Below are 18,634 nucleotides of genomic sequence, written 5' to 3'. Positions count from 1 at the left end.
GATTACTGTAACTATAACAGAGCCTGGAGGTTAGAACTATGAAAGTTAGCCTAAAAACCATCTACTCCCTCTTGGATGGCCCACAACATAAAAAAACGTCCTTTGTAAACCTGAAAGTTCCATATCAAGATGAGTCTTCATCATTATTAGCGTCAGAGCTGATAACCAGAGGATATGCATAGTTCCTAATTATTGAGATCTTAAGAGGCTTGAAGAGGGAAAAAAAGAACCCTAGTGCTCTAAAGCCCTGATACACATGAGACAGTCACGGATGCTTTTACAGGAGCTGCCTTGATATCACCAAACTCTTTCTCTCCTCCTTCAAATATGGAGGACAAACTCCGATGGGGACAGACCATAGATTGAGTACAGCCATTAGTGCATATACAATGGATAAACACATCAAATGGAGAATGACCTGGACTCAGAATTGAACTGAAGGGAAAGACTGGGTGGCCTCTGAGAAATTGTGCACTCCTTTTCAAAAACTGATCATTTTGGTTTTTGCATCCCATTTTTTCATTTCCAAATATGTTCCTTCCCTCCCTCCCTGGCAAGCCATACTTTGAGAATAAAAAATAGAGAGAAAAGCAGTTCAGTAAAGGGAACCAAAATGCCAATAGAGTCTAATGCTTAATGCAATGTGCTGTAAAGTGTCCTTTATCTCTGTAAAAAGGGCAGGTTCATTTTCTTTTTTTAATTTGCTGAGATGCTTCTGCTTTAGATCACCTTCATTTTTTTCAATATTTCCTTTCTATCATCTCCTCCTGAGAACCAGACTTTGTAGAATTTTTTTAAAAAGATAAAAAACAAAGCAGCAAAACCGAGCAGCACATCAAAGAGCCTGCTAGTATATGTTATATATTAGGGTATAAGCTATAACCCATAACCAGAGTCATCCCTTCTGGAAAAAAAGTGGGGTTGCATATTCTTTTTTTATAAGCCTTATTTGTAAAGTTTTTGGTTTTGTATTACCTTCATTTCCTAAAGTACTTCATCTTTCCCATTCCAGGGATCCATCTCTTCTGACAAAGACCGATAAAGAGGAAAAAGAGCCAACAAATGCATCATGAAATCCCATCATGTATGCAACGTTCTATAGCCTAAGGGCAGCTGGGTAACACACTAGACAGACTCAAACCTGGAATGAGGAAGATCTGAGTTCAAATATGGCCCTATAACACTTACTAGCTGCATGACCCTAGGCACATCACATAACCCTGCCTGCCTCAGTTTCCTCAGCTGTAAAATGGGAATAATAATGATGACCTATAATATTTGTAAAGGGCTTAGCACATAGTAGGTCCTTAATATATACTTATCCCTTTCCCCTTCCTGTCTCCCTACCCTCTCAACCTAGAAATGCATATGAAATGCTAAGATTTCGTTCTGGCAAGTTCAAGGGTATAAAATCATAGAGGATGTGATGAAGGGTGAATGTAGTGTTTTTGTACCAAATTTCATAACTCTAGGGCTAGGGACACTACTTGAAGCTCAGAAAATGAGTTTGAGGAAACAATAAAACAAGATAAGATTTGTAAAGTACTTTTCAAACCTTAAAGTACCGCATTAATGCTAACTGGTATTATCATAATGTCCGTAGTCAGCTACCTACGCATATACCAAATAGATAGATACAGATGAATGGAGTAGTGCCTTCTCCCATCTCCCCTTTGATTGCTGTGATTTCACCACAGTCAGCTTGTGCTTTGGATGTTCTTTGAATGAATCCTTTAACTAGCTTTTGTGATGAACCTACTAGGTGTCAGTCACAGTGCTAAGCACTGTGGATATAGAAAAAGGCAAAAACTGGCTTTGCTCTCAAAAAGTTCACTGTTTCATGGGGAGACAACACGCCAACAACTATGTACAGACCAGATATATGCAGGTTAAATTGGAGTTAATGAAGAAGAGAGGGAAGGCATTAAGAGGAGAGGGAAAGACTTCCCGTAGAAGGTTGAACTATAGAAAACCAAGGAAGTCGGGAGGTAGAGATGAAGCAAGAGAAAGTATCAGGCATGAGGGACAGCCAGTATAAATGCACAGAGTCTAGAGATGGAGCGTGTTTACAAGGAACAGCAAGAAGGCCACTGTCACTGGATGGCAGAGAATGTGGGGAAGAGTAAGATGGTGAGAAGACTGGAAAGTAGGAAGAGGCCAAGTTATGGAGGGGTTCAAAAGCCAAACAGAATTTTATTATTGATCCTGGCAATAGGGAGGCAACAGGGGGCCCCTGGAGTTGATTTTTTCATCATTATGTCTATTGATATATCATTTTCCTGCTGCTCCAACTTTATATGACTTCATTTAAACCTCTCTTCCCCGCACTCTTCATATTTGTTATCTCTTATGGTACATATGAAACTGAGCGGTGCAAATAATAGTCTGTTTGAATGCTGATTTCTGCCTTTTCTCACTAATTCAGTAGATAATTCATCATCATTCTATGAGACTAATAATATTATAACAACTCTATCTGTAAAATGAGCTGGAGAAGGAAATGGCAAACCGCTTCAGTGTCTTTGCCAAGAAAACCCCCAATGGGGACACGGAGAGTCAGATATGACTAAAATGACTGACCAGCAACAAAATAATTACTAATATTTTATGGATATTTAAGGTCTGTAAAGCACTTTACATATACTATCTTACCTTGCCTATAAATAAGAAAAATTAATGCCAACTGATATGATGGAACAGGGATATTAAAAAAAAAAAGAAGGGGAAAGAGGGAAAGAGAGATAAGAGGGGGAGAGAAAGATAGAGGAGAGGGAAAGAGAGGGAGAGAGGGAGGGAGAGAGAGAAAGATAGAGGAGAAAGAGTTAGAGGGAGAAAGAGAGAGAGAGAGAGAGAGAGAGAGAGAGAGAGAGAGAGAGAGAGAGAATGTGCTCTGCACAGTGTTAATCACTGAGGATAGACATCAAGTAAGATAGTCTCTACTTTCAAGGAGCTTACATTCCAGTGCGTGGAAGACAATCTATAAAGGGATGCTGGGAAGAGAGGCAAGGAGGCAGTATGATGTGGAAATGGTCAGAAGTGGAGTGGAGGCCTGATTCTGGGCAAGATAAGGTGAAAGTTCACCTATCAACACCAAGAATACCAAGGGTAGAGTCCAAGGTTGAGGTAGGGTGATGGGTGATGATGGCCAGAGCGGAAGCAACATGGTGCAGAGATGGTTACTGAATTTAATTCAATTCAAAAAGCATATATTAAACACCTACTATGCACAAGTCATTGTGTTAGGTACTAAAGATACAAAGACAAAATAAAGAGTAATTCCTTCCCCCTCCCAAGGAGCTCACATTCTACCTAAGGAAACAAATATTTATAATCACTTTTTGAGCTATTCCCATCTGCAAACAAGTGTTGATTAAAAACGAATCCTATCTACCAAAAAAAAATCCAATAGGACCTACTTGCAATACTTTGTAATTCAATGTAATATAACCCAGCTTGACCACAACCAGCCCCAGGTGTTTTAGAACTGGAATATCTGAGAAATTATGTGAAGGCTTCTGGGATTGCTTTTCAGAGATTTCTGGGAGAAACAGCTTAGTGCCACCACCACCCCACCCCACCCCAAAAAAAAAGGAAGTCAGGTCAAGAGCTGGAGAGTTCAGAGTTTGTCTTTCATTTTGGTGCCATGTAAGTTTTCCAATGTCAAGCGTGTATCCTGGTCTCTAGATCTGTGCTCAATTCAGAGAAGTCTACAGGGTACCAATACAGAGGAGAAACTCTGAACTCTTCAATATTGGCCTCTCTTCTCCTTTTCCAGTGTTTTTCTCCCAGAAGTCTCCAGAAAGCAGTCTCAGAAGCCTTCAGTCAACCCTTTCCAGGAATCCCAGATTCAAAAAAAATTTCATAACGGGAAGATTCTGAGGGCAATTTTACCATCTCAGTGTTGGTTTATGTGCTTGAAAGCAATCCAACTTGTCTTCTCTGGGACTGTTTCCCTACCTGTAAAATGAAAGGCTGGAATGAATGATCCCCAAGGCAACTTCAAGTTTAAAAATTCGATTCTATCATAGAATGTCTTTGAAAATATTTTCTCATTCTGACTGCTTCCTAATTTAAAGTTTTGTTCCCCTCCCTCCCCCTATCTCTTTAGAGTTGTTCCACAATAATACTGACTTCTATCTTTAAAGAAAATCTCTTAGCTGTCAAACCTATACAAAAGAAATCTGGCTCGGTCTTTTCAAATACCTTCTTATGAGGTGAGAAACTTGGGAGTACCTTGATGTTTCAGTAGAGGAACGTAACAGCCCGCTTACCTCAAGCATAATAAGAGCCTCAAAAAGGAAAGAGTGGATCTTTCTTTTTTTTCCTGAACACATAAACTGATGCAGAAATAAACTTGGCATTCCTATTATACCTTTCCCATAAAGCTAGCTTTGGTCTAGACTCTACACTTTCTCTAATTATGTTATCAAAACCAAATGAAAGGAATGAGAGAAACCCAGCAGTATCATAAGCAAAGACTGGTACAGGGAAACCAAAGTCAGGGCATGAAAGACAGCCAGTTACTTTGTAGAGTGACAGAGATGCTATTTAATTGGACAAGATGGCACGCTGCCTAGGATATAGATCGTAAAGGTTTTATTAAGCTCTCCAGACTAAATGCCCAGATAACTTTACATATTAACCTATTCTTTTGCTTCTGCTTTAAGAATAGATTAATATAATTGGTAAACAAGAGTAGAAAATCAAATTAGAACAATATGTTAATGCCTCGTGAAAATAGACAGTGAAATTCACAGCTAGTAGAATTATCAAGGGGTCCAGCTGGAGAGGAGCTAGAATTATATTACCCATTTCACACCTTATAGTCCCATTATGACAGAAATACTCCAAGGAGTTAAATGACAGTAAGAAAAAAACTCCACATATTCCAAAATATTCACAGCAGCTTTATTTGTGATACTAAAAAGCTGTAAATAAGATATGTGTCTAAAGTTTGGGGATTGTCTGGATGAACTGTGGTAAATGAAGGCAATGGTATAGTGCTATACTGTAAGGACTGGTACATATGAAGAGCTCAAAGAAACATGGGAAAGCTCCTGGAAAGTCATGCAAAATAAGGAAAGCAGAGACAATAGAGTAATATGCTACATATATATGTTGTACACACATTTAAATTACATATGTAGTGAGGGTCTGGGGGCATCTAGGAGGCAAAATGGATAGATCACCAGGCCTGGAGTCAGGAAAACTCATCTTCCTGAGTTAAAATCCAGCCTCAGACACTTATTAGCTGGGTGACCCTGGGCAAGTCACTTCACTTTGTTTACCTCAGTTTCCTAATCTGTAAAATGAGTTAGAGAAGGAAATGGCAAACTGCTCCACTGTCTCTGTCAAGAAAATTCCAAATGGGGTCACAACTTGTAGACATGACTGAGAAATGACTGAACAACCACAAAATCAAGGTCTAGCATAGCTATAGAACGGGCCTGATGGCGTCTCTATGGAGAGATTCAGGGATGCCTGCTTCTGAGAGAACTGTGATGAAGTGGGATGGAAGAACACCAGATGATAACAGAGAAAAGAGATACTTCAGACCCCTATATATCCTGGAACCCCAAAGAGTGATGTATCAAACTTAGTCTTGAGAAGGTAGTGACAAAGAGCACAAATCACACAGGAATTCCATGATATAAAGCTAAGCAAAAAAGGCAGATTGGCAAAAACAACATCAGAACTGAGCTTTCCACATATCATCCCATTCAATTAGTGTATGCCTTGGGATGAGAGTATGATAAGAAATTAATCTGCAAATGGCTATCTGAACAGGAGGCAGAGCACCAAACTCCCTCTGCTGTGGTTCCATGATATGTTCTGGTGGGACCATCTCGAAGAATTCAGAGGCAGACCACCTCTGATCCAAGTATAGGCAGATATCAAGACTGACATCTTTCATGAAGCAGGCTAACTTCCCAGAGGAACCAGCCACTTCAAAAAAGCAAGATGGATTTTTATAGGGTAAAGATGCAATTACATAACAGAAATTATGAATATTGAAAAGGTAGAAGGGGTTTGTTAAGGGATTAGGTAAGAGGGGAGGGGTCCCAGCTGCAGTGGAACTGTGCATGCAATTACCCATAATGCATACAGAAAAATCCATGGGGGGGTTATGTATGTATGATAATGATACTCATATAACAAGCCTCTCTACATCACAAGTTCACCTAAAAGACAACATTTGCTATTACTACATAGGTGCCTACTTAGGGAAAATCCCTTCTATTGTTTTGGGGTCCACATCCTGCTTGGGCATCCTAGTGGTGCTGCTTTCTGATTGACTGAATATTGTGGTCCTGTCTTAGACTAGATGGATATGGTTGTGGTTGAGTGAATGGAAACACCTGCTGTTTCTGTGAGAAATATGAGTTCATGGACACACCTGTTTTAGTGAGCAGTGAGATATATATGAAGAAGTCAGTATATTGAGTGAGGGAGGGAAGCGAGTGGCTAGGAAGGGGCAGTGGGCCTGCTGTTCAGTGGGGCCTAAAAGGAATTTATAATATTGAGGCTGGGGGCACCTTTATTAGGATTCCATTACTTCTACTCCAGCAAAAGCCAAATGTTCACACCAACCTGAATAATGACTAAGAAATCTAGAGAAACTAATCACTTTTTATCTCACGATAACTCAAAAAGTCAACCAGAAATCCACAGACAATAGAAACAGGAGATTCCCTTCCTCCAGGCACCCCCAGCAAAGTAAGGACCAATACAGCCAGCAGCAGGACACAACAGGCTTCAAGCTTCCAGGCTCTGTGTCTCAAGGTATCAAGAGTGGAGGGCTCAATTATGAAACACTTTTCACACAAATAAAGTCAGATCTAAATAATTGGGGGAAAACATAAAGTGGAGGTGACGGATAGATTTCAGGGATTAGATCTGGTAGAGAGAGTGCCTGAAGAATTACGGAAAGGTGTTTGCAGTATTGTACAGGAGGCAGCAACAAAATACATTCCCAAGAAAAAAAAGCAAAAAAGCAAAATGGCGGTCTGCTGAGGCTTTACAAATAGCTTAGGAAAGAAGGGAAGGGAAGAGAAAAAGGGAAAGATATGTCCAACTGAATGCAGGATTCCAGAGAATAGAAAGGAGAGATAAGAACATTTTCTTAAATAAGCAATGCAAAGAAATAGAGGAAAACAATGGAATGGGAAAAACAAGAGATCTTTTCAAGAAAATCAGATATCAAGGGCAAGTTTCAAGCAAAAGTAAGCATGATGAAAGACAAAAATGGTAGCGATTTAACAGAAGTTGAAGAGATTAAGACATGGCAAGAATATATAGATGAATCATACAAGGAAGGTCTTAACATCATGTATAATCATGATGGTGTGGTTGTTGATCGATAGCCAGACATCCTGAAGAATGAAGTTAAGCGGGCCTTAGGAAGCATCATTATCAATAAGGCTAGTGAAGTGATAGAATTACTGCTAAGCTATTTAAAATCCTAAAACATGATGCCGTCCAAGTGCTACACTCAATTTGCCAGCAAATTTGGAAAACTCAACAGTAGCCACTGGATTGGAAAAGATCAGTTTTACAGCCCAATCCTAAAGAAGGGCAATGCCAAGGAATTTTCAGATTACTGAACAGTTGTGTTCATTCACACACCAGCAAGGTTATATGTAAGATTCTGTAAGCTAGGCTTCAACAGTATGTAAACTGAGAATTACCAGAAGAACAGGCTGCTTTTCAACAAGGCAGAGGAACTAGAGGCCAAATTGCCAACATTTGCTGGACTATAGAGAAGGCAAGGGACTTCCAGGGGAAAAAAATCTGCTTCTGCTTCCTTGATTACACTAAAGTCTTTGACTGTGTGAATCACAGCTAAATGTGGCATGTCTTCAAAGAGATGGGAGTACCAGATCATCATACTTGTCTCCTAAGGAACCTGTATGTGGGCCAAGAAGCAACAGTAAGAACCATACATGGAACAACGGATTAGTTTAAGATTGGAAAGGGAGTATGACAAGGCTGTATATTGTCACCTTACTTATCTAACTTGGAAAAAGAGCACATCATGAAAAATGCCAGGTTGGGTGAATCAAAATGCCAGGAGAAAGATCAATAATCTCAGTTATGCAGATGATACAACTCTGCTGGCAAAAAATGAAGAGGATTAAGAAGCCTTTTGATGAGGGTGAAAAAGGAGACTGTAAAAGCTAACTCGAAGCTTAACATAAAAAAGTGAAGATTCTGTCAACTAGTCTCATGATTTCCTGGCAAACAGAGGAAGAAAGAGAAGAGAAATAGTGTCAGATTTTACATTCTTGGCCTCAAAGATCACTGCAGACAATGATTACAGCTGTGAAATTTAAAGATGCTTTCTCCTTGGAAGGAAAGCTCTGATAAATCTGAACAGCTTGCTAAAAAACAGAGCTATCACTTTTCCCACAAAGGCCCATATACTCAAAGCTATCTAAGGCTTTTCCAGTAGCAATGTATGGCTATGAGAGTTGGATTATAAGGAAAGGTGAGTACTGCAGAATTGGTGCTTTCAAATTGTGGTGCTGGAGAAGACTTCTGAGAGTCCCTTGGACAGCAAGATCACATCAGTCAGTACTTAAAGAAATAAATTCAGGCTAATCTCTGAAAGGTCAAATACTGAAGCTGAAGCTTAAATACTTTGTCCACATGATGAGAAGGTGGGACTCATTGGAAAAAGGCCTTGATGTTGGGAAAGACTGAAGGCAAAAGGAGAACAGGATGGCCAAGGATGAGATGGATAGATATCATGGAAACAACAAACATGAACTTGGACTGACTTTGAGAGACAGTGGAGGATAGAAGGACTTGGCATGCTATGAGCCATGAGGTCACCAAGAGTCAGACATGACCAAATTACTGAAAAACAACAAAGGAAATCAAGCAAACATTTAAAAAGCAAGATAAAATTTATGAAGAAAGATTTAGAAGGAGAAAAAGTAGCTTAGACAAGAAAGTAGCAAAGTTTGCCCAAGAAATGAACTCCCTGAAAACTCAAAAGAACAAACAAATCAAGGGCTCCCTAAGATTAAAGGAAATATTGGAACAAATTTAAAAGATCGGAACAGTATAAGATATCTGCTACCTAAAACAACTCAGCTGGAAAACAGGTCAAGGAGAAATTATTTAAAAATCAATGAACTCCTTGATTTTTAAAAATAGTAATAAAGACCTAAACACTATATTTCAAGAAATCATAAATGAAAACTGCCCGGATTTATAAGAACCAGAGGGCAAAATATATAAAGTACAGACAAGCAGAACAGTTTTGAAAGTAACATGTAGAATTTATTATATACTTTTGAAAAAAGCAAATGGTATGAAATGAAGATTCAGGGTTTTATATGGAATACTCTTTTTGCATTTTGCTATGTGTATAGACATTTTCTTTTAATGTCAGAATTTTAACTCTATATGTGTGTATGTACATACATATGTATGTATATATATGAATATCATGTGTTTTTATATTGTATATATGTGCATATGTATAAATATGTATATATGTATATACACACACTCACACATACACACACACATATATTTTTAAAGGCCACTTCAATATTGGCGAACAGTGACCAGGAAAGTCCAGGATGGACACAATAGAAACTATACACCACACTACACACTCACATACCTGGTAAAGACTACATGCCCAGCAAAATCAGCCTTCCACACAAGGCTAGTGAGGAATGAAGTCAGTGAGTACAGCATGAAGCCAGAATCTGAATGTATCTGTGACCCTGAAAAGATTAGGCTGTGTGCCACCCCTCCACAGGTGTGCCTTGGCTACCCACATTCTCTACACCTGTCTACTCCAGCCATTGGTGCATGTGTTTACAGGAGAGGGTGCCCCAGGTTTATAGGGAAATACCATATTGCTGCATTTCTTCCTATACTATTTCTTGAAATGACTTTACTTTGAAAAAAGAAAGAAAAAATAAATTAACCTTCCTAATCTACCCTTCCCTTAGGAAATCTCAGTTCCCACATGTCTCTAATAGTGTGTATTTTTTCATGCTGAATGTAATTCTGGAAGAGTGGCTTTTAAATATTTTTTGACTCCTGGCACCTTATTCTTTCCTTGAGCAGTAAGAACACACTCTAAAAGTGTAAGTTGTCAGCACCAAGGGAGAGTTGGGAGACTCACCCTTGCTACTCGACTGGAGCAGTCATTTTGTGGCTCTTTGGAAATTTATGATGTCATGTAGTTTGAAAGGAGTGTGTATGGGAACCAGGCAAATTTTGTTTGTAGGTGCTATATTTATCACACTACGTATGCTATTGAAGTAAAATTTATATTAAACAAAAATACTCATAAATTGTCTTTTTTACCTGTAAAAATTTTTGAACCAAAATTTGGTGTCACTGCTAGCAAAATTCACGCTCACTGGTAGGCCAGGACACAATCTTTGGGACCCTCAAATGTCCTCTTCACTGTCTTACCAAACAAATAGGCTATTCCATCTTCTTAGGCTGATAAAACTAACAAATAATAGTCTTAACGGACTTTTGTAGCATTCTTAGCTAGAAGTAACTCATGGTGTTTCTTCTGATTTCCTTATGTCCTCTCTTTCCTCATGGAGAACCAAAAAGAAAAAAACAGTCATGAGATAGTGCAGTCACACTGGAACAACTCATATGTAAAACCCTTATATATAAAATAACTAGGTGCCATAATGGATGGAGAGCTAGGCAGACAGACAGACAGATGGACAGACCAACAAACAGAAGGAGAGAGAGACAGAGACAGAGACAGAGACAGAGACAGAGACAGAGGGAGAGAGAGAGAGAGAGAGACAGAGAGACAGAGAGAGTGAGAGAGAGAGAGAGAGAGATGAGAGAGAGAGAGAGAGAGAGAGAGAGAGAGAGAGAGAGAGAGAGAGAGAGAAACTGGACAAGTAACAGCCTCACTCAATCTTAGTTTTCTCATCTGTAAAATGGGTATAACAGCTAGCTGGACTGTTGTGAGGATCAAATGCAATTACATATGTAATCACTTTGAAAACGTTAATGAGCTATATAAATTCTAGCTATTGTTATTATTATTACAATGAGAGCCCTTTGCCCTACTAATCAGTTTTCCTGTCCACTAGACCTTCGTTTGTTTTTGGTTTTGTTTTCTTTTTCTTCCAGTTGAGTAGAAGTTCCTGCAGTCTCTTGATTAATGGCTTAAATGGGTGTAGTGAAAATAAAATTTACATTCAATTGTTTGCATAGGTCACATCCAATTGCTTCCTGATACAGAGAAGCTTTTCTCAAAAACTTTAGAACTCTCTATCTACAATTGTTATAAAATATACTACACAGTCATTTCTGGGTGATTTAAGAAATGACCTTTTTTTAACATAAAATTTTCTCCTTGATGTTGACCTTAGATACCACCTCTCTTCTGATTAGTCAGGCAATAAACACTGATTCAGTGCTTACTATGAGATTCCACTCTATAAACAAAGATTACAAATATAAAGGGGGTGGAAGAAATTCACAGACTCCTGGGATTTGTCATTCAGAGGGACAAGGGCTTCTTCTCAGCTGTACAAGTTATTTGAAACCATCTTAAACTTTGAACAGGAAGACAGACTTGAGGCACTCGTAAGAACTCTTAAAGAGATTCAGTTTGCAAAAGAGCAGGTTGAGAGAAAGGAGAAAAGAATTAGAAGAGCTCAGTGGCGGCAGCAGTAGCAGCTGTGAGGATGCTGTCCAACAAACCCAGGATATAGTGAGAGGAGTGGGAAAGAGTTGGAGACCCAGGGACAGTAGGCAAGTAGGGAAACAGAGAGAACAGGGAGAAGCCGAGGCAAGCTGTGGGCTGCTGCAAGCATGGTGGGTCAGACAAGTAAGACTCAGGCAACTGGTTATGCTTACTTCTTCAAAGACTAAACAACGTTCCCCCAAAAGTCTGCTCTTTCTCCAACTTCCCTTCTCTGTCTCACTGTCCAGAAATAGTCACTGTAAGGTACAATTATGTCCAACTCTCTGTGACCTGATTCGAGGTTTTCTTGGCAAAGATACTAGAGTGGCTTACCATTTCCTTCTCCAGCTCATTTTACAGATGAGGAAACTGAGGCAAACAAGGTGAAATGATTTGCCCAGGGTCACACAGCTAGCAGGCATGTGAGGTCAGACTTGAACTCAGGAAGAAGCAAAACACTAGCTGCTGTTGCTACTACTATGTAAGTCCCACCTCTCATCATTATATGGAACTCCTGGTGTAGGGAACTACTGCTGCTGCTGCTGCTGCTGCTGCTGCTGCTGCTGCTGCTGCTGCTGCTGCTGCTGCTGCCACTGCCACTGCCACTGTCACCATCACCTCGAACCTGTGCTTACTTCTTTTCCCTACACATTTGCTGCAGGCTCATTTTTGCCTCAAATACAGGGAAGCCAGGGGTTAACTAGGGCTAAACAAACATGATTATTTAGGGCAGAGCCCAACCTCTGACTGGATGCTGCAGATTTTTCTAACAGGGTTATAGTGATTTTATTAATAATTTTCATCTGATGTAAACTTCCTAAAAGACTAGATAGACCTGAAGACCCTGGGCTAGAAAACAAGCTATTTGCTCTAACAAAATGTGGTGCATTACATTTCTGGACAGGAAAGGGATAGTGAGGAGAGGAAGGTATACAAGAAAAGCTCACATCCTAAAACCTTTCCCAGGGAACAGTCCAGAAAGACCCAGAAAGGAGTCGACCTGGCCTCTGCCCTTCAGAGAAGGTGAGAATAAAGGATGGAATGCAAGGATCTATTCCAGCCTCCACTGGGACCCTCACTAGTCACAAGGAAACGATGTGGAGACAAATACAAGGAACGGGGATAAGAGAAAGAGAGACAGACAGACAGACAGACAGACAGAGACAGAGAGAGAGACAGAGAGAGACAGAGAGACAGGGACAGAGACAGAGAAATAGAGCCAGAGCCAGACAGACAGCTACGGTTAATTGGATGTACTTAACTAGTGTTCGAATGTTTGTTGGCAAGCATCTAGATGTTGAGCCAAGATAAAATGTATCAATGATTTCTTCAAATAAGAAGTTTAAGTGCCCTAGAAAATATTTGAAATTTTTGTTTATTATTTTTATCATAAGTGTTCAATAATGATGATTCGATTTGATTTCAATTCTCTTGGACATTTCAAAGTTCAACCAAGTAGAACATAAGCTCCTTGAGGGCAGGGACTATTTTAGATTCTTTAGGCTCTGACTTTATGGTGCTGGACATAGTGCCTACACAGAAATTTAATGGAACCTGTTGGAATTTATTGTAATATGCTCATAGATTTGGAGATGCCATCTACCATTTCAATTTAGCAGAAACCACAATTCCAAAACATTTTTATCTCCTAAAATTACTATCCTTGTTTAACCCTGTACCACAGGCTAACAGATGCCAAAGCAATAATTCAGTAAGAAAAGCATCAAACGAATTGCTTTCAATTGGGTGACAAGCAAGTGGCTAATGGCTGTATTGGGCTTTCAGCTTGCTGAGAGATCCCCACCCCGCAACGTGATTACAATTTTCAAATCAATGAAACAAAAACACTTTTTTACATACCTACCATAAAGAAGGTGCTGGGCACTGGGGATGCCAAGATAAACATTTGGAAGTAATTTTCTAGATCAGTGCTACCAATTTTACCAAAAAAAATAAATAAATAAATAACTGAAACCCAAATTGGGATTAAAATTATTTCAAAGAATCAAAAAAGTTATAGATTAAGTTATAGATACTGACCTGGGACAGCAATCAACAAAAAAAGAAAATAGGTAAGAATCGTCATTTTAGGGATGGTTCCTTCTCCAGAAGCGATCCTGGTCCTGGGCTGACTCCCACAAGTGGCACGCATTCCCAGGAGTTTATCAAATTGTTTCTATGGGAAACATTCTGGTTTCTAGGGGCTGCCTGTAAACTTTGCCACAGCATAGCCCTTGCAAAGGCTGCTGCTTGAAAAGTGACACTCTCATTTCTCAACAGAGAAAAAAAAGTCAGAGGGATTTGTTTTGTTGTACTAAGCCGGACAAAGCAACCGGCAGAACACTTAGTGCCCGGCAAAGACTCCTCTATCTTGTGATTCCTCAGGAACTTTGGGGAGACATGAATTAGTGGGGAATTCTCAGGGGATGATCAGCTCACTGGCAACCATTCTTCACTTTACAAAACAGTTTTGTTTCAAAGGGAAATCCCTCCAGAGCATCAAACAGATGATTAGATTTGCCTGGATTTAATTTATTGACCATTTTTCAGGAGCATAAAAGCATATTTCTTCTGCATAAAAACAATTTTTAAAAAGAGAACCATGATACTTTCTAATTTTATTCTTTTTGAGGTTTTTTGGTCTGTTTTCTTTCACAACATGACTATTATGAAAGGAGGGGGAGGAGAACCATGGCTAGCCTGACCCTGAGACATCAATACGCTGACACCCTAACAGCCAAGCTGGTTGGCTGCCAAGAAGCTTGTGTTGGCAACAGGTGTTGCTCCTATAGAAATCTGATCTCTTCTTTGCATCTCTCACTGTTTGCAAGTTAAACAAATGAGCAGGCTGGTACAGAGTACACTCCCCATCTGGCCAAACGGGGCAGCTCTGGGTCAGGTTGAGGTGACCTCATCTCAGTAGCTCCATGATCTTGGGTAGGAGAAATTACACCTCTATTTTCATGGATGGAACAGTGGAGAGAATGCCAGGTCCAGAGTCAGAAAAGAACTGAGCTCAAATCCAGCCTCAGATGGTTACTAGCTGTGTGACACTGGTTAAGTCACTTAATCCTGTTTGCCTCAACTTCTTCATCTGTAAAATGAACTAAAGAAGGAAATGGCAAACCTCTGCAGTATCTTTACCAAGAAAACCCCAAACGGGGTTATGAAGAGTCTTGAATTGACTAGACAAAATTTTCACGAAGCTTTGGTTTCCTTTAGTCCTTTGTATTTTATGTTATGCATTAAAAAGCATTCTTCTGAGAAGGCTTCACCAGATTACCCAAGGGGTCCACGTTATAGAAAAGGTGACAAACTCCTGAAGTAGAACCCAAGGACCTGAGTTCAAATCCCTCTGCTGACATTCCTCATGTCACTTTGGGCAAGTAAACTTAGTTTCTTTCCATCTCAGTTTTCTCATTTGTAATGCTGGGAGACTAGACTAGATGACTTTTAGTGTCCCTTCTGATTTTAAATATATAAAGATCTTATGACTAGATTAGCTGCTCACTTTCTGTGTGATGTTATCACAGTTTTCTTATCTATAAAATGAGAGGAGTGACCCAGAGGATCTCTGAGGAACTAACATGTTCTAAATTTCTGCTGCTCTTATCAGATGACTGGGCAGCTAGGTGGTGCTATGGCACCTAGAGCACTGGGCTTGGATGGAATCAAGAACACTAATCATTATGAGTTCAAATCTGGCCTCAGACATTTACCGGCTATGTGACCAAGTCACTCACCCTGTTTGCCTCAGTTTCCTCATTTGTAAAATGAGCTGGAAAAGGAAATGGCAAACCACTCCAGTATCTTTGCCAAGAAAAGCCGAAATGGGGTGGCAGAAATGACTAAACAACAACAAAAATTGTTCAATGCTTCTTTACCACAGGCATTCACACTTGTGACAGATAAATCAATGCACCTACTATGTACATTTTCTTGGATGCTAGGTTAATACAAAAATAAAATATAGTGCCTATCTTCGTGGTGCTTATAATCTAGTAGGGGTGATTAGATATTAGCTGATGGACCAGTTTTCCATAGCCAAAGTATAGTAATAATAATTGATAATAATAATATAGTTGACATTTACACGGCACTTTAAATTTTGCATACGTTATCAGATAGGTAGCTGGGTGTGGTGAAGTCAAGAGAGACTTGGGTTCACTTTCAGTCTCTGACATTTGCTAGTTGTGAAACCAAGGACATGAGGCTTTATTTCTCTAATTCTTACTTTCCTCATCTATAAAATGAGAATAATAAGACCTCCTTTACTTGATTGCTGTTTACTATTTTCTCATTTCATCCTCACTACAACCCCATGAGATAGGAACATTATTGTTTTTATATTCACCATTTTTCAGAAGGAGAAATTAAGACTCACAGACAAGTGGCTTGCCCATGGTTCCAGGACCAACAAGGTCAGAAGTGAGATGTGAATCCAGTGTTGAGTCAGGAAAATCTGAGTTCAAACCTAGCCTCAGACACTTACTAGCTGGGTGATGCTGGGCAACCACTTAACCTCTGTCTGCCTCATTTTCCTCATCTGTAAAATGAGGATAATGATAATAGTGCCTATCTTTCAGGGTTATTGTGAGGGTCAAATGATAGGTGTGTATACACACATATAACATGTATGTATATCTGTGTGTGAAAACATATACATTTATACATACACATGTTTCACATATTATCTATAATATTACATTTGATGTATATCACTATATAAATTCTAGTTATTATTAAATAACTAAAGGAAACCAAAACTGCCCCATGTTAAACAAAACAGAAGAAATTTCTCAAGGAATCCTGAGGAGACAAGTCCATCCTTCTTCAACTTAATCCAGTGAGCTCTAGTTCCAAGGGTAGATGTGTCTCCTAGACTATCCAGCGCCTTCCTCTACTCCATAAAATCTTTGAATTCAGACAAGCAGGAAAAATCATTTCCCATTATTTCAGAATTCTGTGAATTTTCCTCAAATGAGAGAATCATTTCCATTTGGGGAAATATCAGAACCAGAATTCAGGATTATGGTGTATTTTTGTATTATTACTGGCTTTTCAAATTGTCACAGTAACTCAGCTATGAGAAAATTGAAGAGTAAAGGGGAAAGAAAACCAAGAGTTTGCTGCCACCCAGTGGTCATAGACACCTATTCAGCATTTCCTCCCTGGCAGTAGCATTGATTCCCGGAAAGTAAACTAGAGGTGGGGATGCATCACAAAGACTAGGTTAGAGCAAGAACCCTATGCTTAGGAGCAAAAGTGACCTTGTGCTGTCAGGGATCACACATCAGTTACAGAACACAATCCTCAGAGGAACATCACTGGGGACTCTGCATTAGAAGTCTCAGCGTGCTTCTTTGTGAGCATCTGTAAGGATTGCAACCCAAGGGGCACTTACAAAGGGACAACTTTCACCTCTGTCCCTCTGAACCGTGGGTGTCGTCTGGTGATGTCATCAAGTCTCTGCTGCACTCTCTCTCTACTGCCCAATCTCCTGGGCTTCTCTGGGCTCTGCTGGATATATCACCCAGTAAGTCTCAGGGTCTCTGCTGGGCAATGCTCCCAGCTCCCAGAGTTTGTCTTCAGAGTTCCTTGCCAGTTATCTCACCTTCAAATTGTGAGCTCCTTGAGGACAGGCACTATCTTTTGTCTTTTATTGACTGAATGTGGTAACCAGTGAGAGACAGATCACGCTGAGCTAACAAAAGTTAGGGAGAACAATCTCAGGTTTTTTCTTTTCAACCCCCATGTGGAAGGCAGAGATCCCAGCTATCACTCCAGATACCTATCTGATTTAGGATTAGAAATTCCCAATGTCCACTCCAGTTTAGTATACAAATGGATTTGAGACAAAATTTGTTGTGGTTTGTCCTTCATGCTCAAAGAGGACCAAAATGACAATGCCAGGGTCAGTGAATACAATGTGTCTGATTGTGACTGATCAGAGCAGTACAGGTTTGGAAGGTTCTACCGTAGGTCAGGCACAACTAATTTGCATGACTGTTTGGAAAGGAAATGTCTCTAAATTTACGCATCTCACATGTATTTTGAGATACTCAGTATAGCTTTGCTCATAGAGGACAGTGCCTTCTTTGATGTGTACATGCCATGCTGGGTGGTCCTGTGCCAGTGTCTCATATTTGATGTCTCATAATTGATACCATGTCTCATAATTGATACCAAAGTTCTTCAGAGACATCTTGAGAGTGTCCTTGTATTGCTTCCGCCATATGAGTGTCTGTCTTGTGTAAGCTCTCTGTAAAATAGTCTTTTGGGCAAAAGTATGCTTGGCATTTGAATAACATGCCAGCCCATTAGGATTCTACTCTCTGCAGCAGAGTTTGAATACTTAGCAGTTCAGCTCAAAAAAAAGACCTCCATTGTCTGATACCTTATCTTGCCAGGATCTTCAGATGCTTCCTAAGACCATTCAAAGGGAAGTGATTCAATTTTCTGGCATGGCACTGGTACACTGTCCAGGTTTCACAGGCATACAATAATGTGGTCAGCACAATGATTCTGTAGACCTTCAGTTTCGAAGGCAACCTAATACCTCTTCTCTCTCACAGTTTCTTTTGGAGTCTCCCAAACACTGAGCTAGCTCTGACAACGTGCACATCAACCTTATCATCTATGTGTACCTTCCTGGAAGGTATACTGCCAAGGTAAGAGAACTTATCTACAACATTCAAAATATCTCCATTTGCTATAATCGATGGTCCCACATATTGGTGCTAATTGTTAGACCAAAATTAGCATAAGTGACAGAATCGATTCATAATTTGTTGCATGCACGCCATCATAAAACTGTATGGTCATTGCTCTCTACCTGCCAAACTCACATTCCTGTCTTTACTATGTATTTCCATCAGCAGCAAAACTATGTATTTTGGCTATATTTTAGCCAATAGAAAAGTCTCCCTTAACTCCTTA

The 18,634-nt window shown here is 39.7% G+C and overlaps 1 protein-coding gene across 6 annotated transcripts in view; it reads right to left on the bottom strand.

The window, feature by feature from the left end:
- The window catches only part of LOC140497623 (cadherin-related family member 3-like), a 111,262-nt gene extending 97,269 nt beyond the window's left edge, over positions 1-13,993 (bottom strand). For 2 of the 6 annotated variants that reach the window (XR_011964795.1, XM_072598776.1), the window contains exon 1: positions 13,736-13,993. Coding sequence is in view for 2 of the 6 variants with exons in the window: in XM_072598776.1 (XP_072454877.1) it covers positions 13,736-13,847 (112 nt within the window). In the remaining 4 variants the exon portion in view is untranslated. Of the gene's footprint in view, positions 1-3,891; positions 3,958-10,335; positions 10,573-13,735 lie in introns of all 6 variants that reach the window. The other 4 variants (XM_072598779.1, XM_072598778.1, XM_072598777.1 and 1 more) reach the window with 4 other exon arrangements.
- Positions 13,994-18,634: the final 4,641 nt, after the last annotated feature.

The sequence above is a fragment of the Notamacropus eugenii genome, chromosome 3 (genome assembly GCF_028372415.1).
Source record: "Notamacropus eugenii isolate mMacEug1 chromosome 3, mMacEug1.pri_v2, whole genome shotgun sequence".
NCBI lineage: Eukaryota > Metazoa > Chordata > Mammalia > Diprotodontia > Macropodidae > Notamacropus > Notamacropus eugenii.
The sequence above is the reverse complement of the archived record's forward strand: the minus strand, read 5'-3'. Positions and strand labels throughout refer to the sequence as shown.